Genomic DNA, 26,802 nt, shown 5'->3' on the forward strand with positions numbered 1-26,802 from the left:
TGGTTAGAGTGTAGGGGGCGGCAGGTAGCCTGGTGGTTAGAGTGTAGGGGCGGCAGGTAGCCTAGTGGTTAGAGTGTTAGTAGCCTGGTGTAGGGCGGCAGGTAGCCTGGTGGTTAGAGTGTAGGGGCGGCAGGTAGCCTGGTGGTTAGAGTGTAGGGGCGGCAGGTAGCCTGGTGGTTAGAGTGTAGGGCGGCAGGTAGCCTGGTGGTTAGAGTGTAGGGGCGGCAGGTAGCCTGGTGGTTAGAGTGTAGGCGGCAGGTAGCCTGGTGGTTAGAGTGTAGGGGCGGCAGGTAGCCTGGTGGTTAGAGTGTAGGGGCGGCAGGTAGCCTGGTGGTTAGAGTGTAGGGGCGGCAGGTAGCCTGGTGGTTAGAGTGTAGGGGCGGCAGGTAGCCTGGTGGTTAGAGTGTAGGGCGGCAGGTAGCCTGGTGGTTAGAGTGTAGGGGCGGCAGGTAGCCTGGTGGTTAGAGTGTAGGGGCGGCAGGTAGCCTGGTGGTTAGAGTGTAGGGGCGGCAGGTAGCCTGGTGGTTAGAGTGTAGGGGCGGCAGGTAGCCTAGTGGTTAGAGTGTAGGGGCGGCAGGTAGCCTGGTGGTTAGAGTGTAGGGGGGCAGGTAGCCTGGTGGTTAGAGTGTAGGGGCGGCAGGTAGCCTGGTGGTTAGAGTGTAGGGGCGGCAGGTAGCCTGGTGGTTAGAGTGTAGGGGCGGCAGGTAGCCTGGTGGTTAGAGTGTAGGGGCGGCAGGTAGCCTAGTGGTTAGAGTGTAGGGGCGGCAGGTAGCCTGGTGGTTAGAGTGTAGGGGCGGCAGGTAGCCTGGTGGTTAGAGTGTTGAAAGAAAGATTGTTGGCTCGAATCGTCTCTCGTTCTGTAACAAGCCAGTTATCCCGCTGTTCCCCGGTAGGCCGTCATTGTAAATAAGAATTTGTTCTTGCCTACTTAAATAAATAAAAATGAAAGAATGCCTGATTCAAAACCGTGATGTGTCATGTGTAAGTTGTGACCAACTGACTGAAATTGTGACCGACTGATCTACAAATAATATCGAGTATTTATTATGCAATATTATTTGTATTAGTCATTCGGCTGCGATGCCCAAAACTCAGAGAAAGCGTTGCAGTGGAGAACGAACCCGACCTAGCGGTCTCTGACAGTAATACCACAGATATGGCAGCTGCGGTTTTGCAGTTTGAGAGACAATCTGACAATTACGAAACAATTCATAACACGAAACCTAACAAACCTAACTTTTTACGATGCAATACGTATCCATTTAGAACTATAAGCAATGGAGTAAATTCATAGTTTAAGACACTTGTATTCTGATTGAATATTGAACTCCTACTACAATAAATTCAAACGATTCTACTTTTCCGATTTGACCGATTCACTTCCCGACGCTCCCTTGACGTGGAGCAGCGTCATTGCGGAAGTAGCTAAGTCTACGTGGGGAAGGAAGGTTGGCTTGTTCGTGTTTGAACTAAACTCTGCCTAAAACACTATAAATGTGCGACCTACGGAACCTACAATAACCCTACCGCGCCTCGCGGAACCTACAACCTCCCCGCCCGCTAGCTGAATGGCCTTGTACCGCCAGGGCGTGTAGATCCGATGGGAGGGATAGCCGGGTAGTTCCCTGTAATGCTTCGGTGGCTGCGGCAGTCTCTTCGGCAGGTGTCTAGTCTGATGGCCCGGAGACCAGTGCTTGTCTGCGGGGCGATACTGCTGAGCGTCCTGCTACTACTGGCCGTTACATTTACCTGCAGGTAGGTAAACATCGTTCGGATGGCTGATAAACTGCCGGGAGATATCTGTGGTTTTTAGTGACAAACCACCAGGCATTTCACAGTTTTGTTGTGTCCCTGAACAAACTCACCTAATTCACAACGGCTTGATGATTCGTTGAATCAGGTGTGATAACTATGGAATAGATTAAAAACAACTGAGGGTCCCCGAGGTAAAACCCCCTGATCTAGCTATCTGTCAGCCAACTGGGGGTCCCCGAGGTAAAACCCCCTGATCTAGCTATCTGTCTAGCCAACTGGGGGTCCCCGAGGAGAGGTAAAACCCCCTGATCTAGCTTTCTGTCTGTCTGTCTGTCTTACAACTGCACTGGGGTCGAACAGCATCCCTGAGTAGATTTTTTAAAATATATTTTTTTATTTAACCAGGTAGGCAAGTTGAGAACAAGTTCTCATTTACAACTGCGACCTGGCCAAGATAAAGCAAAGCAGTTCGACACAAACAACGACACAGAGTTACACATGGAATAAACAAACATACAGTCAATAATACAGTAGAAACAAGTCTATATACAATGTGAGCAAATGAGGTGAGAAGGAAGGTGAAGGCAAAAAAAAAGTCCATGGTGGCAAAGTAAACACAAAATAGCAAGTAAAACACTGGAATGGTAGATTAACACACCACGGAGTCGGTGTGAGATAATGCTCGTTCAATCTTCGGAAAATGAGGTTCACCATTAGAGAATGATAGGACATCTTCTTGGTGTAAATAGAACTCTCAATCCAGGCTTTAGAAATGAGTTGTTCTCCTAACTGACCCCATTAGAGAATGGATAGGTTTTTACCGGTCAGCTTCAAGTCTTCTTGGTGTAACAGATGGGACTGACCCTATGGGACAGCTGTCTGACCCTAGTGCAGCTGTCTGACCCTAGTGCTGCTGAACTAGTCTCACCCTAGTGCACAACTGACCCTAGTGCTTTCTCATCCCTGGACCCTATTGCTGTGCTACTGTGACCCTAGTGCAGCTGTCCCTAGTGCAGTGCTAGTGCAGCTGTCTGACCCTAGTGCTAGTGCTGCTGTCTGACCCTAGTGCTGTCTGCTGTCTGACCCTAGTGCTGCTGTCTGACCCTAGTGCAGCTGTCTGACCCTAGTGCTGCTGTCTGACCCTAGTGCGGCTGTCTGACCCTAGTGCGGCTGTCTGACCCTAGTGCGGCTGTCTGACCCTAGTGCGGCTGTCTGACCCTAGTGCGGCTGTCTGACCCTAGTGCTGCTGTCTGACCCTAGTGCAGCTGTCTGACCCTAGTGCGGCTGTAAGCAACTTTTTATAGGTAGAGAACAGTCTCGGTTAACTCTCTCACACCCACCCCCTTCCATCCCTCCTCTCTCTCTCTGACACCCCCTTCCGTCCCTCTTCTCCCTCCTAGCCGGGCTAAGAATGTGGTTGCGTCGGCGCGTCCCCCGGTGAGGTTCTTCTCTGCCGAGGCCCCTGTAGTGGACCTGTACCTGGGTCAGTTGGAGCAGGTGGAGAGGCTGAGGGGCGCGGCAGAGGTGTCCGTCATCTTCTTCTACGCTCCCTGGTGTGCTCACTCCATCGCCGCTCGCCACGAGGTCCAGGAGGTCGCACGGAGGCTGGTCAAACAGGTACGCACGCACACACACGCACACGCACACGCACACGCTCACACTCCATCACCACTCGCCAAGAGGTCGCCCGGAGGCTGGCCAGACAGGCAGGGAACTGCACATTGTGGACTGGCTTATCGTGCTGAGGGTTGGTTCAGAACAGTATATTTCAGAACAGGGTTGTATTCATTAGTCACAGACGTTTGCAAAACTTTTTGCAATGGAAACCGTTTATTGCTCAGGAAGCAAACAGGGTGGGACCTACTTGAATTTGTTGTATAGAAACTTGTTTTCATTGCAAAATGTTTTCCATTTGGAGGAAGAGGTTTCTGTTGCAAAATGTTTATGCAACAGACCAAATGTTTATGCAATGGTTTTGGACTAATGAATACACCCTGGTCTATTGCACAGCTACAGTATGGTGCTATATAGTCTGGGTGCCAGTCTGTTTCTACTGTAGACAGTACAACTCAATACACCTCCTAGTTACTGTATTCAATTGTGAAGCTGTTTCTAAATGGGACTCCTGGTCTGTACAGGTGGTGTGCTGTGGTCTTATCCTGCCTCTGTTTCTAAATGGGACTCCTGGTCTGTACAGGTGGTGTGCTGTGGTCTTATCCTGCCTCTGTTTCTAAATGGGACTCCTGGTCTGTACAGGTGGTGTGCTGTGGTCTTATTCTGTCTCTGTTTCTAAATGGGACTCCTGGTCTGTACAGGTGGTGTGCTGTGGTCTTATTCTGCCTCTGTTTCTAAATGGGACTCCTGGTCTGTACAGGTGGTGTGCTGTGGTCTTATTCTGCCTCTGTTTCTAAATGGGACTCCTGGTCTGTACAGGTGGTGTGCTGTGGTCTTATCCTGTCTCTGTTTCTAAATGGGACTCCTGGTCTGTACAGGTGGTGTGCTGTGGTCTTATTCTGCCTCTGTCTCTAAATGGGACTCCTGGTCTGTACAGGTGGTGTGCTGTGGTCTTATCCTGTCTCTGTTTCTAAATGGGACTCCTGGTCTGTACAGGTGGTGTGCTGTGGTCTTATCCTGCCTCTGTTTCTAAATGGGACTCCTGGTCTGTACAGGTGGTGTGCTGTGGTCTTATCCTGTCTCTGTTTCTAAATGGGACTCCTGGTCTGTGCAGGTGGTGTGCTGTGGTCTTATTCTGCCTCTGTTTCTAAATGGGACTCTTGGTCTGTACAGGTGGTGTGCTGTGGTCTTATCCTGTCTCTGTTTCTAAATGGGACTCCTGGTCTGTACAGGTGGTGTGCTGTGGTCTTATCCTGTCTCTGTTTCTAAATGGGACTCCTGGTCTGTACAGGTGGTGTGCTGTGGTCTTATTCTGCCTCTGCTGTCTGTTTGTACAGGTGCAGTTTGTGGCGGTGAACTGTTGGTGGAGCCAGGGGAAATGCAGGAAACAGAAGAGCTTCTACCAATATCCTGTCATCCACCTGTTCTACAAGAGGTAAAGGAGATATAGTCTAGTTGCTCTATATCTATACCCTGTCATCCACCTGTTCTACAAGAGGTAAAGGAGATATAGTCTATTTGCTCTATATCTATACCCTGTCATCCACCTGTTCTACAAGAGGTAAAGGAGATATAGTCTATTTGCTCTATATCTATACCCTGTCATCCACCTGTTCTACAAGAGTTAAAGGAGATATAGTCTATTTGCTCTATATCTATACCCTGTCATCCACCTGTTCTATAAGAGGAAAAGGAGGTAGTCTAGTTGCTCTATATCTATACCCTGTCATCTACCTGTTCTAGTGCAGTTAAATGAGATATGGTATAGTCTAGTTGTTTTATAGTCTAGTTGTTTTATATCTATCTCATTTAACTGCACTAGAACAGGTAGATGACAGGGTATAGATATAGAGCAACTAGTCTGTCATCCGCCTGTTCTAGCAGAGTTAAATTAGATATAGTCTAGTTGCTCTATATCTATACCCTGTCATCTACTTATTCTAGTGCAGTTAAATGAGATTTAGTCTAGTTGCTCTATATTTATACCCTGTCATTCACCTGTTCTAGAGGGAGAATCTAGTCTATTCATTTTATATCTAGAGGGAGAATCTATTCTATTCATTTTATATCTAGAGGGAGAATCTAGTCTATTCATTTTATATCTAGAGGGAGAATCTAGTCTATTCATTTTATATCTAGAGGGAGAATCTAGTCTATTCATTTTATATCTAGAGGGAGAATCTATTCTATTCTATTCATTTTATATCTAGAGGGAGAATCTAGTCTATTCATGTTGTCTTGTTTGGTTGTTACTGTCGTGATAATATTCTGTTTACTTCATGAGGTTTTATTCCCCCTCTGTCCGTGTAATCTAAAGGCTGGTTCTAAATGGGTCCTCCTACTCTGACATGTTGTATTCCCCCCCCCCCTGTCTGGTTCTAAATGGGTCCTCCTACTCTGACATGTTGTATTCCCCCTGTCTGGTTCTAAATGGGTCCTCCTACTCTGACATGTTGTATCCCCCCCTGTCTGGTTCTAAATGGGTCCTCCTACTCTGACATGTTGTATCCCCCTGTCTGGTTCTAAATGGGTCCTCCTACTCTGACATGTTGTATCCCCCCTGTCTGGTTCTAAATGGGTCCTCCTACTCTGACATGTTGTATCCCCCTGTCTGGTTCTAAATGGGTCCTCCTACTCTGACATGTTGTATCCCCCCCCTGTCTGGTTCTAAATGGGTCCTCCTACTCTGACATGTTGTATCCCCCCTGTCTGGTTCTAAATGGGTCCTCCTACTCTGACATGTTGTATCCCCCTGTCTGGTTCTAAATGGGTCCTCCTACTCTGACATGTTGTATCCCCCCTGTCTGGTTCTAAATGGGTTCTCCTACTCTGACATGTTGTATCCCCCTGTCTGGTTCTAAATGGGTCCTCCTACTCTGACATGTTGTATCCCCCTGTCTGGTTCTAAATGGGTCCTCCTACTCTGACATGTTGTATTCCCCCCTGTCTGGTTCTGAATGGGTCCTCCTACTCTGACATGTTGTACCCCCCCCTGTCTGGTTCTAAATGGGTCCTCCTACTCTGACATGTTGTACCCCCCTGTCTGGTTCTAAATGGGTCCTCCTACTCTGACATGTTGTATCCCCCCTGTCTGGTTCTAAATGGGTCCTCCTACTCTGACATGTTGTATCCCCCTGTCTGGTTCTAAATGGGTCCTCCTACTCTGACATGTTGTACCCCCCTGTCTGGTTCTAAATGGGTCCTCCTACTCTGACATGTTGTACCCCCCTGTCTGGTTCTAAATGGGTCCTCCTACTCTGACATGTTGTACCCCCCCCTGTCTAGTTCTAAATGGGTCCTCCTACTCTGACATGTTGTATCCCCCTGTCTGGTTCTAAATGGGTCCTCCTACTCTGACATGTTGTATACCCCCCTGTCTGGTTCTAAATGGGTCCTCCTACTCTGACATGTTGTATCCCCCCCTGTCTGGTTCTAAATGGGTCCTCCTACTCTGACATGTTGTACCCCCTGTCTGGTTCTAAATGGGTCCTCCTACTCTGACATGTTGTATCCCCCTGTCTGGTTCTAAATGGGTCCTCCTACTCTGACATGTTGTATGGGTCCCCCCCTGTCTGGTTCTAAATGGGTCCTCCTACTCTGACATGTTGTACCCCCCCTGTCTGGTTCTAAATGGGTCCTCCTACTCTGACATGTTGTATCCCCCCTGTCTGGTTCTAAATGGGTCCTCCTACTCTGACATGTTGTATCCCCCTGTCTGGTTCTAAATGGGTCCTCCTACTCTGACATGTTGTACCCCCCCCCCCTGTCTGGTTCTGGAGGTTTGGCCCTATAGAGTACAAGGGTCCGTTCCTGGCTTCCTATGTAGAGAGGTTCATCCTGAGAGTCATCACCCCACTGACCTACCTACCATCACGAGCCACACTACAAGACTTCCTGTCTTATCATGAGGTATGGGGGGATACGTCTGGAATAAGGGGATAAGAATGGGGGGGTGGGGGCTGAAGGGAATAAGGGATAAGAATGGGGGGCTGAAGGAATAAGGGGATAAGAATGGGGGGGTGGGGGCTGAAGGGAATAAGGGGATAAGAATGGTGGGGGTGGGGGCTGAAGGGAATAAGGGGGATAAGAATGGGGGGCTGAAGGGAATAAGGGGATAAGAATGGGGGGGTGGGGGGCTGAAGGAATAAGAATAAAGACAGATGAGAGGAAATGAGTGTTATGCTTTGGGTGTTATTTTTCTGTTGAAAGACAAGAGTTCTATGTAATGATGTCACAATGAGTGACACTATCTCAAATGGAACCCTGTTCCCTTTATCGTGCCCTACAGGGCCATGGTTAAACAGTAGGACACCTATATATATAGGGAACCGGGTGCCATTTGGGAGTGGTCCACTAGGTGTGGTGTACCTGTGGGTCAGGTGTCGTGTACGGTATGGTGGAGGGTGTTATGTTGTCGAGGAGCTGTTTAGCCAGTTTCTTGTTTTAATCCTTTCTGTAGTGCCTCTGTCTGTCACAACAGAGAGCCTGGTTTGTTTTGCTAGCAGGGTTTAGCCTGTAGATAAGACCTAGATTAAAAGTGAGTCTTTCTGACATGGCTGACTGCTTCTACTGCTTCTATGACCTGTGATGTCACAATACCTTTCCCATAATGCCCAGGTTGAACATAAATCCTGTTTGGAGGATTCACAGAATCAGGAGGGAATAAACAGGAAATCCAGAATCCTCTAACCAGGGTTTCTGGAAAACCTTTGAATTTTGAGGAAGTTACCAGATTTTTGCAACCCAAGTCACGTGTTTCATGTCTGTTCTCCTCTTCTGCCTCCCAGCCGGGGGTAGTGGGTTATTTCCAGTTCAACTCTTCTCCTCAGCCTCCCGGCTACATCACATATCTCTCCTCAGCTCTGCAGGCCTTGAAGAGAGGTAAGCTAACCGCTACATGCTAACTCCCTAAAGCCCCGAAGAGAGGTAAGCTAACCGCTACATGCTAACTGGCTAACTCCCTAAAGCCCCGAAGAGAGGTAAGCTAACCGCTACATGCTAATTGGCTAACTCCCTAAAGCCCTGAAGAGAAGTAAGCTAACCGCTACATGCTAACTCCCTAAAGCCCTGAAGAGAGGTAAGCTAACAGCTACATGCTAATTGGCTAACTCCCTAAAGCCCTGAAGAGAAGTAAGCTAACCGCTACATGCTAACTCCCTAAAGCCCCGAAGAGAGGTAAGCTAACAGCTACATGCTAATTGGCTAACTCCCTAAAGCCCTGAAGAGAAGTAAGCTAACCGCTACATGCTAACTCCCTAAAGCCTCGAAGAGAGGTAAGCTAACAGCTACATGCTAATTGGCTAACTCCCTAAAGCCCTGAAGAGAAGTAAGCTAACCGCTACATGCTAACTGGTTAAAGCCCCGAAGAGAGGTAAGCTAACCGCTACATGCTAACTGGCTAACTCTCTAAAGCCCTGAAGAGAGGTAAGCTAACCGCTACATGCTAACTCCCTAAAGCCCTGAAGAGAGGTAAAGCTAAACATTAACATCCATGTTGTTGATGGATAAATGTAAGTCCTCTCATCCAGTGTCTTTGATAACCGCTACATGCTAACTCCCTAAAGCCCTGCTAAACATTAACATCCATGTTGTTGATGGATAAAGTAAGTCCTCTCATCCAGTGTCTAACATGCTAACTCCCTAAAGCCCTGAAGAGAGGTAAGCTAACCGCTACCTGCTGGGGTTTTTGCCACCGGAGTAGAATGTCATAGCCATTGAAATAGAATGAATAGACCAGACTTGGAAGCTCTGCCCAATACATAGCAAGGCCTGTTCTACTCATTCTAGTTCTGTGACTATAGAAATGAGAAGTAAAAGATGAATGAAAGTGTGTGTTGCTCTTCCCTGCCTCAGACTTCCGTGGTGCGGTGCGTTTCGGGGTGGTGACCAGTAGACAGGTGGCAGAGTCCATCTCAGTCAGAGATGACCAGACCGTCTACCTGCACCGACACTTCAACTCCTCATTGGTCAGTCGACACACGCCCACCCCCCTTCAACTCGTCATTGGTCAGTCGACACACGCCCACCCCCCTTCAACTCCTCATTGGTCAGTCGACACACGCCCACCCCCCTTGTCTACCGACACTTCAACTACTCACTGCTCATTGGTGATGTCATCAGCACGTGACAAACAGACTTGTCAGGGCCCAGAGTCGCATTAGTGGAAACCAAGACTGTTTTTTTTTTAAGGGCAGACCTGATTGTAGATCATGGGACAATTTTAGCTAACCCTTTTCTTAACCTTAACCTAATTATCCTAACCTGCCACGTTAATTATCCTAACCTGCTGGGAAAAGTCACTCCTGCTAGTGAGCACCAGCAGCCCGGCCCTGAGAGGAGTCTTGGTTTCATCTAATGCGATAGTGACTTTCTCCTGGTTGGGTCAAATATTCGGGAAAATCTCCTGGTACTGTCATTTGTTCCTATGGAGGTTTAGCTTTACCTTTCTGTCTCCCTCTATCCCCCCTCTACCCCCCCTCTCCCCCCTCTACCCCCTCTCTCCCCCCTCGATCTCCCCTCTATCCCCCGTCTCTCCCATCTCTCCCCCGTCTATCCCCCCTCTATCCCCGTCTCCCTCCCCTGTCTCCCCCTCTATCCCCTCTCTCTCCCCCGTCTCCCCTCTCTCTCCCCCCTTTATCCCCTCTCTCTCCCCCGTCTCCCCCCTCTATCCCCCTCTATCCCCCTCTCTCCCCTCTATCCCTCTCTCTCCCCCTCTATCCCCTCTCTCTCTCCCCCGTCTCCCCCTCTATCCCCTCTCTCTCTCCCCGTCTCCCCCTCTCTCCCCTCCTCCCCTGCCTCCTCCCTCCCCTCAGATTTTCCCTAGTTGGGAGCGTAACTTCACCTCTGAAGGCATCTGTTCCTGGGTCTTTGAGCACCGCGAGACAGTCCTCCAATGGCTGGCGCCGACTGGTGCTAAGTCCCGCCTTCTGGAGCAGGAACTGACCAAAGGCCCTGCCCTCCTGCTCTTCCTGCCCCACAATCCCCTGGGGCACGGCCCCGACCCGCTGCTGACGCAGGTGAGTCACCACGACAACAACGACGACCCTTACATCAACCACTACTACAACTACAATGAAATAAATTTACTACAACATTTAATGTTTTGATGTGATGAAGAATAAAACATGGCTCGAGAACATCGTTGTGAATTGTTCCATCTAGATGAATGTAGTCAGACGGCTTCAGATCTCTGAAGATGAGAATGTCTAAATCCACATTAATTGAACTCTTCGACCCCCTTCTAGATTGCAGACGCCGCGGTTCGCTACCATTCCTGTAGCGACTCCTCACCACCACCACCACCCCTCTGACCACTACTACTACAGTGGACCCTTCCAGCCCCTGTCCCCCCCTCTCTGCTGCCTCTCAGTGGTTCTGCCCAGGCCACACCCCCTCCCAGGCTCCACCTCCAGGGTGTGTGAGCTTTGTCTCAACCAGTCCAATCCGGGTCGCTCTCCCCTGTGCACCTTCCCCTCCCAGACATCAGGTGGCGCTGCCGTGCTCCAGTCCTACCTCAGACGATGCTGCCTACCTGTTGCTGCGACGGTGACGACGGTTGCCTGTAGTAACATCCTGAGTAGCTACAGCCCGTCGTCAGGTCGCTATAGTGCCTGTTGTAGAACTCTGGGACAGCTAGGGGTTTCCCTGCTCCCACAGCCGGGGCTAGACAACGAGGGGTTAGGGACACCCCCTCCCTCACCATCCTCCTCCCAGGACTCCTCCCCGTCCTCCCAGGACCAGGAAGCAGGCGGGATTAAAGGGTTGAGGTGTCGGACAAATAAGACGCTCAGGTTCTACATCCTGGACTCCGCCCTCCACTGGCCGCTGGCGGTGCGTCTCGGGGCGCTAGGCAACGACGAGATGGGTGGCGGTGGCCTGGGGGAGTTAGGAAGGTTGCTAGGCAACGGGACCGGTGATGGCGCACAGTCGTTTGCGACCATCGTGAACCTGAAGGATGAGGTGCACTACGTTCTGGACCACAGAGGAACCGCTACTGTTACAGAGTCTCTGGGTAAGACTGGGGAGTTACTGGGTCAACTAGCTACTGTTACAGAGTCTCTGGGTAAGACTGGGGAGTTACTGGGTCAACTAGCTACTGTTACAGAGTCTCTAGATAAGACTGGGGAGTTACTGGGTCAGCTAGCTACTGTTACAGAGTCTCTGGGGAGCTACTGGGTCAACTAGCTACTGTTACAGAGTCTCTGGGGAGCTACTGGGTCAACTAGCTACTGTTACAGAGTCTCTGGGGAGCTACTGGGTCAACTAGCTACTGTTACAGAGTCTCTGGGGAGCTACTGGGTCAACTAGCTACTGTTACAGAGTCTCTGGGTAAGACTGGGGAGTTACTGGGTCAACTAGCTACTGTTACAGAGTCTCTGGGTAAGACTGGGGAGCTACTGAGTCAACTAGCTTCTGTTACAGAGTCTCTGGGGAGCTACTGGGTCAACTAGCTACTGTTACAGACTCTCTGGGGAGCTACTGGTTCAACTAGCTACTGTTAGAGTCTCTGGGGAGTTACTGGGTCAAATAGCTACTGTTACAGACTCTCTGGGGAGCTACTGGGTCAACTAGCTACTGTTACAGACTCTCTGGGGAGCTACTGGTTCAACTAGCTACTGTTAGAGTCTCTGGGGAGTTACTGGGTCAAATAGCTACTGTTACAGGGTCACTGGGTAAGACTGGGGAGCTACTGGGTCAACTAGCTACTGTTACAGAGTCTCTGGGGAGCTACTGGGTCAACTAGCTACTGTTACAGACTCTCTGGGGAGCTACTGGGTCAACTAGCTACTGTTACAGACTCTCTGGGGAGCTACTGGGTCAACTAGCTACTGTTACAGACTCTCTGGGGAGCTACTGGGTCAACTAGCTACTGTTACAGAGTCACTGGGTAAGACTGGGTAGCTACTGGGTCAACTAGCTTCTGTTACAGAGTCTCTGGGGAGCTACTGGGTCAACTAGCTACTGTTACAGACTCTCTGGGGAGCTACTGGGTCAACTAGCTACTGTTACAGAGTCACTGGGTAAGACTGGGGAGCTACTGGGTCAACTAGCTTCTGTTACAGAGTCTCTGGGGAGCTACTGGGTCAACTAGCTACTGTTACAGACTCTCTGGGGAGCTACTGGGTCAACTAGCTACTGTTACAGACTCTCTGGGGAGCTACTGGGTCAACTAGCTACTGTTACAGAGTCTCTGGGTAAGACTGGGGAGCTACTGGGTCAACTAGCTTCTGTTACAGAGTCTCTGGGTAAGACTGGGGAGCTACTGGGTCAACTAGCTTCTGTTACAGAGTCTCTGGGGAGCTACTGGGTCAACTAGCTACTGTTACAGACTCTCTGGGGAGCTACTGGGTCAACTAGCTACTGTTACAGAGTCGCTGGGTAAGACTGGGGAGTTACTGGGTCAACTAGCTACTGTTACAGAGTCTCTGGGTAAGACTGGGGAGCTACTGGGTCAACTAGCTTCTGTTACAGAGTCTCTGGGGAGCTACTGGGTCAACTAGCTACTGTTACAGAGTCTCTGGGGAGCTACTGGGTCAACTAGCTACTGTTACAGACTCTGGGGAGCTACTGGGTCAACTAGCTACTGTTACAGAGTCACTGGGTTAGACTGGGGAGCTACTGGGTCAACTAGCTTCTGTTACAGAGTCTCTGGGGAGCTACTGGGTCAACTAGCTACTGTTACAGAGTCTCTGGGGAGCTACTGGTTCAACTAGCTACTGTTAGAGTCTCTGGGGAGTAACTGGGTCAACTAGCTACTGTTACAGGGTCACTGGGTAAGACTGGGGAGCTACTGGGTCAACTAGCTACTGTTACAGAGTCTCTGGGGAGCTACTAGCTACTGTTACAGAGTCTCTGGGGAGCTACTGGGTCAACTAGCTACTGTTACAGAGTCTCTGGGGAGCTACTGGGTCAACTAGCTGCTGTTAGAGTCATTGTCTACTTGGAAACAGACCTGGGTTTAAATACCATTTGAAATCATTAAAAATTCTGCAGCTGTGCTTGATTGAGCTGGCCTGGCTTAATGGACCAATAGAAACGTCCTGAAACTGCAAACCCCACCCATCTGGCACTCCAGGCAGGCTAAAGCAAAGTATTTGAAAGAGTTCTAATAGTATTTGAACCCAGGCCAGGTCTAGGGAAAATAGACGGCTTTACCCATGTGTGTGTCGTCTTGCCCCTCCAGAGTTGTTCATCAGGAACTTTAGCACCTCCCACAGCCCACTGCAGAGACGCCTGGTGGGGAGGAGAGAGGAGGAGGAGGAGAGGCCCCAGAAGAGACCCCTCATCTCAGAGCTGACCACCACCTCTTTCCTTACCACTGTCATGGATCCTCACAGGGTGGGTGAGAGAGAGGCATCCAGGGAGATGGAGTAGAAAGGAGAGAAGAAAATGAGGGAGGAGTGGAGAGGGGGAGAGAGAGAGGAGGAGCAGGGAGGAGGAGCAGGAGAGGGAGGAGCAGGGAGGGAGGAGAGAGAGGAGGCAGCCAGGGAGAGGGTGTAGAAAGGAGAGAAGAAAATGAGGGAGGAGAGGGAGGGAGAGAGAGGAGGAGCAGGGAGGGAAGAGGGAGAGGAGGAGCAGGGAGGAGGAGCAGGAGAGGGAGGAGCAGGGAGGGAGGAGAGAGAGGAGGCAGCCAGGGAGAGGGAGTAGAAAGGAGAGGAAAATGAGGGAGGAGTGGGGAGGGAGAGAGAGAGAGGAGGAGCAGGGAGGAGCAGGGAGGAGGAGCAGGCGAGGGAGAGAGGAGGAGCAGGAGAGGGAGGAGCAGAGAGGGAGAGAGGAGGAGCAGGAGAGGGAGGAGCAGAGAGGGAGAGGGAGGGTGGTCCTCACCCCTACCTCACACTGGTTTAACATCATAATAACTGTGTGGTTTGATTTGACAGACCTTTTAAGACACGTCCTAGTTGTTCAGTTCAGACTGGTTTCTAGGATGGACAGGGGTTATGGTGCTGTTCTACTACAGTCAGGGGTTATGGTGCTGTTCTACTACAGTCAGGGGTTATGGTGCTGTTCTACTACAGTCAGGGGTTATGGTGCTGTTCTACTACAGTCAGGGGTTATGGTGCTGTTCTACTACAGTCAGGGGTTATGGTGCTGTTCTACTACAGTCAGGGGTTATGGTGCTGTTCTACTACAGTCAGGGGTTATGGTGCTGTTCTACTACAGTCAGGGGTTATGGTGCTGTTCTACTACAGTCAGGGGTTATGGTGCTGTTCTACTACAGTCAGGGGTTATGGTGCTGTTCTACTACAGTCAGGGGTTATGGTGCTGTTCTACTACAGTCAGGGGTTATGGTGCTGTTCTACTACAGTCAGGGGTTATGGTGCTGTTCTACTACAGTCAGGGTTATGGTGCTGTTCTACTACAGTCAGGGGTTATGGTGCTGTTCTACTACAGTCAGGGGTTATGGTGCTGTTCTACTACAGTCAGGGGTTATGGTGCTGTTCTACTACAGTCAGGGGTTGTGGTGCTGTTCTACTACAGTCAGGGTTATGGTGCTGTTCTACTACAGTCAGGGGTTATGGTGCTGTTCTACTACAGTCAGGGGTTATGGTGCTGTTCTACTGCAGTCAGGGGTTATGGTGCTGTTCTACTACAGTCAGGGGTTATGGTGCTGTTCTACTACAGTCAGGGGATGTGGTGCTGTTCTACTACAGTCAGGGGTGGTGCTGGCTACTACAGTCAGGGGTTATGGTCTGTTCTAAAGTCAGGGGTTACGTTCTACTCAGTCATCCAGTCTGGCTAGACAGTCAGGGGTTATGGTGCTGAAAGTCAGCACTGTCACCATCGTTCTCCAGGTAGGGCTGACTGGCTGGGTGGCTACTGACTGTGACTAAACCACTGGCTCATCCAGCTGGCTGAATGGCTGGAAACTGACTGGTCACCTGCCAGCTAGGGCTGACTGGCTGGTTGGCTGACTGACTGCTGACTGGCTGGTTGGCTGCTGGCTGGTTGACTGGCTCTGGCTGGCTGGTTGACTGGCTGGCTGACTTGCTGGCTGGCTGACTGGCTGGTTGGCTGACTGGTTGGCTGGCTGGTTGACTGGCTAGCTGGTTGGTTGACTGGCTGGTTGGCTGACTTGCTGGCTGGTTGGCTGGCTGGTTGGCTGACTGGCTGGCTGGCTGGCTGACTAGCTGGCTGACTGGCTGGTTGGCTGACTTGCTGGCTGGCTGGCTGGCTGACTGGCTGGTTGGCTGACTGGCTGGTTGGCTGGCTGGCTGGTTGGCTGACTGGCTGACTGGCTGACTGGTTGGCTGTCTGACTGGCTGGTTGGCTGTCTGACTGGCTGTCTGACTGGCTGGTTGGCTGGCTGGCTGGTTGGTTGGTTGGCTGACTGGCTGGCTGGCTGGCTGGCTGACTGGCTGTCTGACTGGCTGACTGGTTGGCTGGTTGGCTGGCTGACTGACTGGTTGGGGGGGTTGTTTCTGTTTTGTGACGTAGTGCTGAATTGGGTTGAATTTTATTTAGCTTTTTTACATTCCATTGATATTCAACTGTTTCCAGTTAAACTTCCTGTAGTAACAGGATGTGACGTCATACTGTCTCTGTGTGTAGGGTGAACGTGGCGCGTAACGACCTGCCGTGGGAGTTCATGGTGGATCACTTCCCCTCTGTCCTCCTCTTCCCCAGACACAGGTAATACAGAACACATACCTGTCCTCCTCCTTCTCAGACACAGGTAATACAGAACACACACCTGTCCTCCTCAGACACAGGTAATACAGAACACATACCTGTCCTCCTCTTCCTCAGACACAGGTAATACAGAACACACACCTGTCCTCTTCCCCAGACACAGGTAAGACAGAACACATACCTGTCCTCTTCCCCAGACACAGGTAATACAGAACACACACCTGTCCTCTTCCCCAGACACAGGTAATACAGAACACATACCTGTCCTCCCCAGACACAGGTAAGACAGAACACACACCTGTCCTCCTCTTCCCCAGACACAGGTAATACAGAACACATACCTGTCCTCCTCTTCCTCAGACACAGGTAATACAGAACACATACCTGTCCTCCTCTTCCCCAGACACAGGTAATACAGAACACACACCTGTCCTCCTCTTCCCCAGACACAGGTAAGACAGAACACATACCTGTCCTCCTCTTCTCCAGACACAGGTAAGACAGAACACACACCTGTCCTCCTCAGACACAGGTAAGACAGAACACACACCTGTCCTCCCTAGACACAGGTAAGACAGAACACACACCTGTCCTCCTCTTCCCCAGACACAGGTAATACAGAACACATACCTGTCCTCTTCCTCAGACACAGGTAATACAGAACACATACCTGTCCTCCCCAGACACAGGTAAGACAGAACACACACCTGTCCTCCTCTTCCCCAGACACAGGTAATACAGAACACATACCTGTCCTCCTCTTCCCCAGACACAGGTAATACAGAACACATACCTGTCCTCCTCTTCCTCAGACACAGGTAATACAGAACACATACCTGTCCTCCTCTTCCCCAGACACAGGTAATACAGAACACACACCTGTCCTCCTCTTCCCCAGACACGGGTAATACAGAACACATACCTGTCCTCCTCTTCCCCAGACACAGGTAATACAGAACACATACCTGTCCTCCTCTTCCCCAGACACAGGTAATACAGAACACACACCTGTCCTCCTCTTCCCCAGACACAGGTAATACAGAACACATACCTGTCCTCCTCTTCCCCAGACACAGGTAAGACAGAACACATACCTGTCCTCCTCTTCCCCAGACACAGGTAATACAGAACACACACCTGTCCTCCCCAGACACAGGTAATACAGAACACATACCTGTCCTGCTCAGACACAGGTAATACAGAACACATACCTGTCCTCCTCTTCCTCAGACACAGGTAAGACAGAACACATACCTGTCCTCCTCTTCCCCAGACACAGGTAATACAGAACACATACCTGTCCTCCTCTTCCCCAGACACAGGTAATACAGAACACATACCTGTCCTCCTCAGACACAGGTAATACAGAACACATACCTGTCCTCCCCAGACACAGGTAATAAAGAACACATACCTGTCCTCCTCTTCCTCAGACACAGGTAATACAGAACACATACCTGTCCTCCTCAGACACAGGTAATACAGAACACATACCTGTCCTCCTCTTCCCCAGACACAGGTAATACAGAACACATACCTGTCCTCCTCAGACACAGGTAATACAGAACACATACCTGTCCTCCTCTTCCTCAGACACAGGTAAGACAGAACACACACCTGTCCTCCTCTTCCTCAGACACAGGTAATACAGAACACACACCTGTCCTCCTCTTCCTCAGACACAGGTAATACAGAACACACACCTGTCCTCCTCTTCCTCAGACACAGGTAATACAGAACACACACCTGTCCTCCTCTTCCCCAGACACAGGTAATACAGAACACACATCTGTCCTCCTCTTCCTCAGACACAGGTAATACAGAACACATACCTGTCCTCCTCTTCCTCAGACACAGGTAATACAGAACACATACCTGTCCTCCTCAGACACAGGTAATACAGAACACATACCTGTCCTCCTCTTCCTCAGACACAGGTAATACAGAACACACACCTGTCCTCCTCTTCCTCAGACACAGGTAAGACAGAACACACACCTGTCCTCCTCTTCCTCAGACACAGGTAATACAGAACACACACCTGTCCTCCTCTTCCTCAGACACAGGTAATACAGAACACACACCTGTCCTCCTCTTCCCCAGACACAGGTAATACAGAACACACACCTGTCCTCCTCTTCCTCAGACACAGGTAATACAGAACACATAAATGTCCTCCTCTTCCTCAGACACAGGTAATACAGAACACATACCTGTCCTCCTCTTCCTCAGACACAGGTAAGACAGAACACATACATGTCCTCCTCAGACACAGGTAATACAGAACACATACCTGTATGTACATGACCTGCTTAGACTGTTGTTGAATATAGACTGTTCTCTGTGTACTAAACAAGACCTGATATTGAATAGACTGTTCTCTGTGTACTAAACAAGACCTGATATTGAATAGACTGTTCTCTGTGTACTAAACAAGACCTGATATTGAATAGACTGTTCTCTCTGTACTAAACAAGACCTGATATTGAATAGACTGTTCTCTGTGTACTAAACAAGACCTGATATTGAATAGACTGTTCTCTGTGTACTAAACAAGACCTGATATTTAATAGACTGTTCTCTGTGTACTAAACAAGACCTGATATTGAATAGACTGTTCTCTCTGTACTAAACAAGACCTGATATTGAATAGACTGTTCTCTGTGTACTAAACAAGACCTGATATTGAATAGACTGTTCTCTGTGTACTAAACAAGACCTGATATTGAATAGACTGTTCTCTGTGTACTAAACAAGACCTGATATTGAATAGACTGTTCTCTCTGTACTAAACAAGACCTGATATTGAATAGACTGTTCTCTGTGTACTAAACAAGACCTGATATTGAATAGACTGTTCTCTCTGTGTACTAAACAAGACCTGATATTGAATAGACTGTTCTCTCTGTGTACTAAACAAGACCTGATATAATGAATAGACCTGATATTGAATAGACTGTTCTCTCTGTGTACTAAACAAGACCTGATATTGAATAGACTGTTCTCTCTGTACTAAACAAGACCTGATATTGAATAGACTGTTCTCTGTGTACTAAACAAGACCTGATATTGAATAGACTGTTCTCTGTGTACTAAACAAGACCTGATATTTAATAGACTGTTCTCTGTGTACTAAACAAGACCTGATATTGAATAGACTGTTCTCTCTGTGTACTAAACAAGACCTGATATTGAATAGACTGTTCTCTCTGTTTACTAAACAAGACCTGATATTTAATAGACTGTTCTCTGTGTACTAAACAAGACCTGATATTGAATAGACTGTTCTCTGTGTACTAAACAAGACCTGATATTGAATAGACTGTTCTCTGTGTACTAAACAAGACCTGATATTGAATAGACTGTTCTCTCTGTACTAAACAAGACCTGATATTGAATAGACTGTTCTCTCTGTGTACTAAACAAGACCTGATATTTAATAGACTGTTCTCTCTGTACTAAACAAGACCTGATATTGAATAGACTGTTCTCTGTGTACTAAACAAGACCTGTTGTCTATGATTCACTAATATGAAAGATTTCCCACAGCCTCTCATGCCTCATTTAGTTAGACTAACTAGTCTAATGTTACTTCCTGACTCTCTTCGTCTCTTAGGAAACACCTGTCCGTCAAGTTCCCGGAGGACACGCCCATCACTCTCCCCACCCTATTACGCTTCATCCTGAAGCACTCCGACTCCGCCCACCAGCCAATGAAAGCAGACGGATCCGACCCTCACCCTCACGTTCTCCTCAAGGCGGAGTTCCGCGCTCTACAAGGAGAAGTCCAGACATTACATCGTGCACGCCAGCGCCTCTCCAACCAACTGGCCCAGCTGTGGCGAGACAACCGGCGGTTATCCTTCCACGCCGTGGCCCTGGAGACCCACAATGCACTGCTGCAGTCCCAGAATGGCGAGCTGCAGCGCGAGAGGCTGAGCCTAGTGGAGCAGCACAAGGAGAAGAGTCGTCAGTTAGGGGAGGCGGTCAGGAGACTACAGGAACTAGCGGACGCATCAGAGAACCTTCTCACTGAGAATACACTGCTGAGGGTTTTACTGGGAGCTCTGAGAGCCAGGGAGACAGAGAGAGGGGAGGAGGAGAACGAAGAGGAGGAGACAGGGGAGGAGGAGGAGGAGGAGACAGGGGAGGAGGAGGAGGAGACAGGGACAGGGGAGGAGGGAGGAGTTATATGGCCTCTTGACAGGGGAGGAGAATACCCTGCTGAGGGTTTTACTGGGAGCGCTGAGAGCCAGGGAGGGGGGGGAGGCGGAGACAGGGGAGGAGGAGGAGGAGGAGGAGGAGACAGGGGAGGAGAGGAGTTATATGGCCTCTTGACAGGGGAGGAGAATACCCTGCTGAGGGTTTTACTGGGAGCGCTGAGAGCCAGGGAGACAGGGGAGGAGGAGGAGGAGGGGAGGAGGAGGGGAGGACAGGGGAGGAGGAGGGATGGCCTCTTGACAGGGAGGGAATAGGAGGAGGAGACAGGGGAGGAGGAGGAGGAGACTCAGGAGGAGGAGGAGCCAGGGGAGGAGACAGGGGAGGAGGAGGAGGAGGAGACAGGGGGAGGAGGAGGAGACAGGGGGAGGAGGAGGAGGGGAGGAGGAGGAGGAGGAGGGAGACAGGGAGGAGGAGGAGAGGGGAGGGGAGGAGGAGGAGACAGGAGGGGAGGAGGAGGAGACAGGAGGGGGGGAGGGGAGGAGGAGAGGAGGAGACAGGAGGAGGAGGAGACAGGAGGGGAGGAGGAGGAGACAGGAGGGGAGGAGGAGGAGGAGACAGGAGGGGAGGAGGAGGAGGAGACAGGAGGGGAGGAGGAGGAGGAGGAGGAGGAGAGGAGGGGAGGAGGAGGAGTTATATGGCCTCTTAATGAAGGGGCATGTCATGCCAAGTAATGCTGGTAGAATGGAAACAGCTGATGAATCACAGCCTCTTGACCCCCCCTAGAAGAAAGAGGAGGTACTACGGGGGCCCTGACAGATGGTGGGAGTAGAGGAGGTGGGAGACCAGAGGAATCACAGCTTCATAATGTTCTCCTAGTGGAAGGAGGGAACACGACATAGACACAGCAGCTTTATAACCAGGTACCGTAGGATGTCCTCTGGGACCAGAGAGAGACGGGAAGGAAAGGAGATGATACTACAGACAATGCAGAGTGTTGTTGATGACGCCTCTAAGCTTCGGACTTTAGAATGTGTGTAACACTCTAGAATGTCCAGTCATAATGCCAACTGTAGAATCCATAAGGGCTAGTGGTCCGGGAGAAGGTTCTACCCAGTGAGGTCAGAGAGGAGCGACCAGCCCCGTCACAGAGAGACACAAATACAAGTCAAATGGGCAGTCGGTGACATGGAACGACAAGAAATGGAATAATCCCAATGGGCCGATGAACACTAGAAATACGCCTCAAATGGCACCCTATTCTAGATGCAGTGCTAGTCTAGCTAATAGGGTTTCCATTTGGGACATATACACTCGGTGAGTTTAGTAGTGAGAAGCTGTCTTCTGAAGCCTGGGTTTTTGGTTGTGTGTTTGTATTTTTCCAAGGAGCACCAGGTGATTTCTCCACAGAGAAGGTGCATTTTGTTTCTGGTTCTTTTTGTTCATCTATTTTTACAAGAATCGCTAAAAATGTCTTTCTATGTTAATTCAGGAAAAGAGAAGATGCAGCTGTTTTACATGTCAAATATTGAACAGATTTTTACTGATTAAAAATGTTTTAATTTAATCAACCGCGTTGTGTATTATTAGTTTTCTTCAGTCTCGAGATGTCGAGATGCATTTGCCTTCAGCTGACGGCCAATAGGATTGCCAGTTGCGTCTCGACAGCCAATAGGATTGCTGGTTGCATCTCGACAGCCAATAGGATTGCTGGTTGCATCTCGACAGCCAATAGGATTGCTGGTTGCACCTCGTCAATATGGACAGTAGAGGCCCCACATGTCTGCCAGTGATACTACATACATACATACATACATACATACATACATACATACATACATACATACATGCATGTCTGCATGCATGCATGCATGCATGCATGCATGCATGCATACATACATACATACATGCACATACATACATACATACATACATACATACATACATACATACATACATACATACATACATACACAATACATACAATCACAATCATTGGCGCATAAAATATGCTGAGGAAGGATAATGTTTCATTAGATGATTGGGCGCATGACTTCCTGAGAGGTGGCTGGATTCTCATGACCTGGCGTGTCTCTGTGTTGGGTGGGTGGGTCTGAGCATTATCAGTGTAACCTGGTTCTGCACCCTGAGAACACATGCTGCTCATTTCAGCCCAGAGAAGGTTTCACTTCTTCTGTCCGTTAGCTCTTCTCTCTCGTCTGTAACACTGAGATAAACATCCCAACGGTTCGCTGTACCTGGTCCTCTTCTTCAGTCCGTTAGCTCTTCTCTCTCATCTGTAACACTGAGATAAACATCCCAACGGTTCGCCGTACCTGGTCCTCTTCTTCAGTCCGTTAGCTCTTCTCTCTCGTCTGTAACACTGAGATAAACATCCCAACGGTTCGCTGTACCTGCTCCCCTTCTTCAGTCCGTTAGCTCTTCTCTCTCGTCTGTAACACTGAGACAAACATCCCAACGGTTCGCTGTACCTGCTCCCCTTCTTCAGTCCGTTAGCTCTTCTCTCTCATCTGTAACACTGAGATAAACATCCCAACGGTTCGCTGTACCTGCTCCCCTTCTTCAGTCCGTTAGCTCTTCTCTCTCATCTGTAACACTGAGATAAACATCCCAACGGTTCGCTGTACCTGCTCCCCTTCTTCAGTCCGTTAGCTCTTCTCTCTCGTCTGTAACACTGAGATAAACATCCCAACGGTTCGCTGTACCTGCTCCCCTTCTTCAGTCCGTTAGCTCTTCTCTCTTCTGTAACACAGATAAACATCCCAACGGTTCGCTGTACCTGCTCCCTTCTTCAGTCCGTTAGCTCTTCTCTCTCGTCTGTAACACTGAGATCTTCTTCAGTCCGTTAGCTCTTCTCTCATCATCTGTAACACTGAGACAAACATAGCTCTTCTCTTCTCTCTGTAACACTGAGATAAACATCCCAACGGTTCGCTGTACCTGGTCCCTTCTTCAGTCCGTTAGCTCTTCTCTCATCATCTGTAACACTGAGACAAACATCCCAACTGTTCGCTGTACCTGCTTGCCTTCTTCAGTCCGTTAGCTCTTCTCTCTCGTCTGTAACACTGGGTTCGCGGTACCTGGTCCCCTTCTTCAGTCCGTTAGCTCTTCTCTCTCGTCTGTAACACTGAGACAAACATCCCAACGGTTCGCTGTACCTGGTCCCCTTCTTCAGTCCGTTAGCTCTTCTCTCTCGTCTGTAACACTGAGACAAACATCCCGGTTCGCTGTACCTGCTCCCCTTCTTCAGTCCGTTAGCTCTTCTCTCTCATCTGTAACACTGAGATAAACATCCCAACGGTTCGCTGTACCTGCTCCCCTTCTTCAGTCCGTTAGCTCTTCTCTCTCATCTGTAACACTGAGATAAACATCCCAACGGTTCGCTGTACCTGCTCCCCTTCTTCAGTCCGTTAGCTCTTCTCTCGTCTGTAACACTGAGATAAACATCCCAACGGTTCACTGTACCTTCTCCCTTCTTCAGTCCGTTAGCTCTTCTCTCTCGTCTGTAACACTGAGATAAACATACGGTTCGCTGTACCTGGTCCTCTTCTTCAGTCCGTTAGCTCTTCTCTCATCATCTGGTAACACTGAGACAAACATCCCAACGGTTCGCTGTACCTGCTGCCTTCTTCAGTCCGTTAGCTCTTCTCTCTCGTCTGTAACACTGAGACAAACATCCCAACGGTTCGCTGTACCTTCTCCCCTTCTTCAGTCCGAGCTCTTCTCTCTCGTCTGTAACACTGAGATAAACATCCCAACGGTTGCTGTACCTGGTCCTCTTCTTCAGTCCGTTAGCTCTTCTCTCATCATCTGTAACACTGAGACAAACATCTCGCTGTACCAGCTCTTCTCTCTCGTCTGTAACACTGAGATAAACATCCCAACGGTTCGCGGTACCTGGTCCCCTTCTTCAGTCCGTTAGCTCTTCTCTCTCGTCTGTAACACTGAGACAAACATCCCAACGGTTCGCTGTACCTGGTCCTCTTCTTCAGTCCGTTGTTCAATCGAAGGAAAAAACTACTGCGGAATAGGCTGCTGTTTGTCCCCTTCAACTCCATCCACACTGAAGCAGTAACTATACCTGCTGACTTGTATGGGCTGATCCACACATACCTCTCAGGGAGGTGGTGATGGATGACAGACATACCTGGCTGATTGGGAGGTGGTGATGGATGGGACAGACATACCTGGCTGATAGTGAGGTGGTGATGGATGGGACAGACATACCTGGCTGATTGGGAGGTGGTGATGGATGGGACAGACATACCTGGCTGATAGTGAGGTGGTGATGGATGGGACAGACATACCTGGCTGATAGTGAGGTGGTGATGGATGGGACAGACATACCTGGCTGATTGGGAGGTGGTGATGGATGGGACAGACATACCTGGCTGATTGGGAGGTGTGATGGATGGGACAACATACCTGGCTGATTGGGAGGTGGTGATGGATGGGACAGACATACCTGGCTGATTGGGAGGTGGTGATGGATGGGACAGACATACCTGGCTGATTGGGAGGGGTGATGGATGGGACAGACATACCTGGCTGATTGGGAGGGGTGATGGATGGGACAGACATACCTGGCTGATTGGGAGGTGGTGATGGATTACCTGGCTGATTGGGAGGTGGTGATGGATGGGACAGACATACCTGGCTGATTGGGAGGTGTGATGGATGGGACAGACATACCTGGCTGATTGGGAGGTGGTGATGGATGGGACAGACATACCTGGCTGATTGGGAGGTGGTGATGGATGGGACAGACATACCTGGCTGATTGGGAGGTGGTGATGGATGGGACAGACATACCTGGCTGATTGGGAGGTGGTGATGGATGGGACAGACATACCTGGCTGATTGGGAGGTGGTGATGGATGGGACAGACATACCTGGCTGATTGGGAGGTGGTGATGGATGGGACAGACATACCTGGCTGATTGGGAGGGGTGATGGATGGGACAGACATACCTGGCTGATTGTGAGGGGTGATGGATGGGACAGACATACCTGGCTGATTGGGAGGTGGTGATGGATGGGACAGACATACCTGGCTGATTGGGAGGTGGTGATGGATGGGACAGACATACCTGGCTGATTGGGAGGTGGTGATGGATGGGACAGACATACCTGGCTGATTGGGAGGTGGTGATGGATGGGACAGACATACCTGGCTGATTGGGAGGTGGTGATGGATGGGACAGACATACCTGGCTGATTGGGAGGTGGTGATGGATGGGACAGACATACCTGGCTGATTGGGAGGTGGTGATGGATGGGACAGACATACCTGGCTGATTGGGAGGTGGTGATGGATGGGACAGACATACCTGGCTGATTGGGAGGTGTGATGGATGGGACAGACATACCTGGCTGATTGGGAGGTGTGATGGATGGGACAGACATACCTGGCTGATTGGGAGGTGGATGGATGGGACAGACATACCTGGCTGATTGGGAGGTGGTGATGGATGGGACAGACATACCTGGCTGATTGGGAGGTGGTGATGGATGGATGGGACAGACATACCTGGCTGATTGGGAGGGGTGATGGTGACATACCTGGCTGATTGGGAGGTGGTGATGGATGGGACAGACATACCTGGCTGATTGGGAGGTGGTGATGGATGGGACAGACATACCTGGCTGATTGGGAGGTGGTGATGGATGGGACAGACATACCTGGCTGATTGGGAGGTGGTGATGGATGGGACAGACATACCTGGCTGATTGGGAGGTGGTGATGGATGGGACAGACATACCTGGCTGATTGGGAGGTGGTGATGGATGGGACAGACATACCTGGCTGATTGGGAGGGTGGTGGATGGGACAGACATACCTGGCTGATTGGGAGGGGTGGTGGATGGGACAGACATACCTGGCTGATTGGGAGGGGTGGTGGATGGGACAGACATACCTGGCTGATTGGGAGGTGGTGATGGATGGGACAGACATACCTGGCTGATTGGGAGGTGGTGATGGATGGGACAGACATACCTGGCTGATTGGGAGGTGGTGATGGATGGGACAGACATACCTGGCTGATTGGGAGGTGTGATGGATGGGACAGACATACCTGGCTGATTGGGAGGTGGTGATGGATGGGACAGACATACCTGGCTGATTGGGAGGTGGTGATGGATGGGACAGACATACCTGGCTGATTGGGAGGTGTGATGGATGGGACAGACATACCTGGCTGATTGGGAGGTGGTGATGGATGGGACAGACATGCCTGGCTGATTGGGAGGTGGTGATGGATGGGACAGACATACCTGGCTGATTGGGAGGTGGTGTGGTTCTCAGGTGGTTGATGGGACAGACATACCTGGCTGATTGGGAGGTGGTGATGGATGGGACAGACATACCTGGCTGATTGGGAGGTGGTGATGGATGGGACAGACATACCTGGCTGATTGGGAGGTGGTGATGGATGGGACAGACATACCTGGCTGGTTGTGAGGGGTGATGGATGGGACAGACATACCTGGCTGATTGGGAGGTGTGATGGATGGGACAGACATACCTGGCTGGTTGTGAGGGGTGATGGATGGGACAGACATACTTGGCTGATAGTGAGGTGTGATGGATGGGACAGACATACCTGGCTGATTGGGAGGTGG

At 50.1% G+C, this 26,802-nt stretch overlaps 1 protein-coding gene and 2 long non-coding RNA genes across 16 annotated transcripts; 2 read left to right on the plus strand and 1 right to left on the minus strand.

Annotated features, from left to right (window-relative positions):
- The first annotated feature begins 1,379 nt into the window (after nucleotides 1–1,379).
- On the plus strand, nucleotides 1,380–20,989 carry txndc11 (thioredoxin domain containing 11). Its single transcript, XM_052514224.1, has 15 exons — nucleotides 1,380–1,755; nucleotides 3,156–3,372; nucleotides 4,707–4,804; nucleotides 7,149–7,278; nucleotides 8,157–8,250; nucleotides 9,223–9,335; nucleotides 10,182–10,385; nucleotides 10,621–11,380; nucleotides 13,553–13,705; nucleotides 14,996–15,057; nucleotides 15,940–15,999; nucleotides 16,043–16,079; nucleotides 17,033–17,075; nucleotides 19,616–20,158; nucleotides 20,944–20,989. Exons 1-15 carry the CDS (start codon nucleotides 1,631–1,633, stop codon nucleotides 20,987–20,989), a joined length of 2,685 nt encoding a protein of 894 aa, XP_052370184.1. The 5' UTR covers nucleotides 1,380–1,630.
- Nucleotides 17,328–18,188, plus strand: LOC127927594 (uncharacterized). 3 transcript variants are annotated; one of them, XR_008128110.1, is made up of 4 exons: nucleotides 17,328–17,518; nucleotides 17,556–17,856; nucleotides 17,894–18,065; nucleotides 18,109–18,188. It is a non-coding gene; the product is annotated as an uncharacterized LOC127927594 (long non-coding RNA). The 3 variants fall into 3 exon arrangements; XR_008128113.1 differs by having other exon boundaries at nucleotides 17,378–17,438; nucleotides 17,519–17,598; nucleotides 17,814–18,065; XR_008128112.1 differs by having other exon boundaries at nucleotides 17,371–17,475; nucleotides 17,814–18,065.
- LOC127927593 (uncharacterized) lies at nucleotides 17,546–19,608 on the minus strand. Of its 12 annotated transcripts, none has more exons than XR_008128109.1 (7): nucleotides 19,227–19,608; nucleotides 18,941–19,142; nucleotides 18,799–18,880; nucleotides 18,599–18,758; nucleotides 18,041–18,558; nucleotides 17,660–17,997; nucleotides 17,546–17,616 (listed from the first exon to the last, which is right to left on the minus strand). It is a non-coding gene; the product is annotated as an uncharacterized LOC127927593 (long non-coding RNA). The 12 variants fall into 12 exon arrangements; XR_008128108.1 differs by having other exon boundaries at nucleotides 17,600–17,702; nucleotides 17,875–17,997; nucleotides 19,227–19,582; XR_008128106.1 differs by lacking the exon at nucleotides 17,546–17,616 and having other exon boundaries at nucleotides 17,649–17,745; nucleotides 17,912–17,997; nucleotides 19,227–19,581.
- Nucleotides 20,990–26,802: the final 5,813 nt, after the last annotated feature.

Source organism: Oncorhynchus keta, unplaced genomic scaffold, assembly GCF_023373465.1.
Source record: "Oncorhynchus keta strain PuntledgeMale-10-30-2019 unplaced genomic scaffold, Oket_V2 Un_scaffold_15414_pilon_pilon, whole genome shotgun sequence".
Taxonomy (NCBI): domain Eukaryota; kingdom Metazoa; phylum Chordata; class Actinopteri; order Salmoniformes; family Salmonidae; genus Oncorhynchus; species Oncorhynchus keta.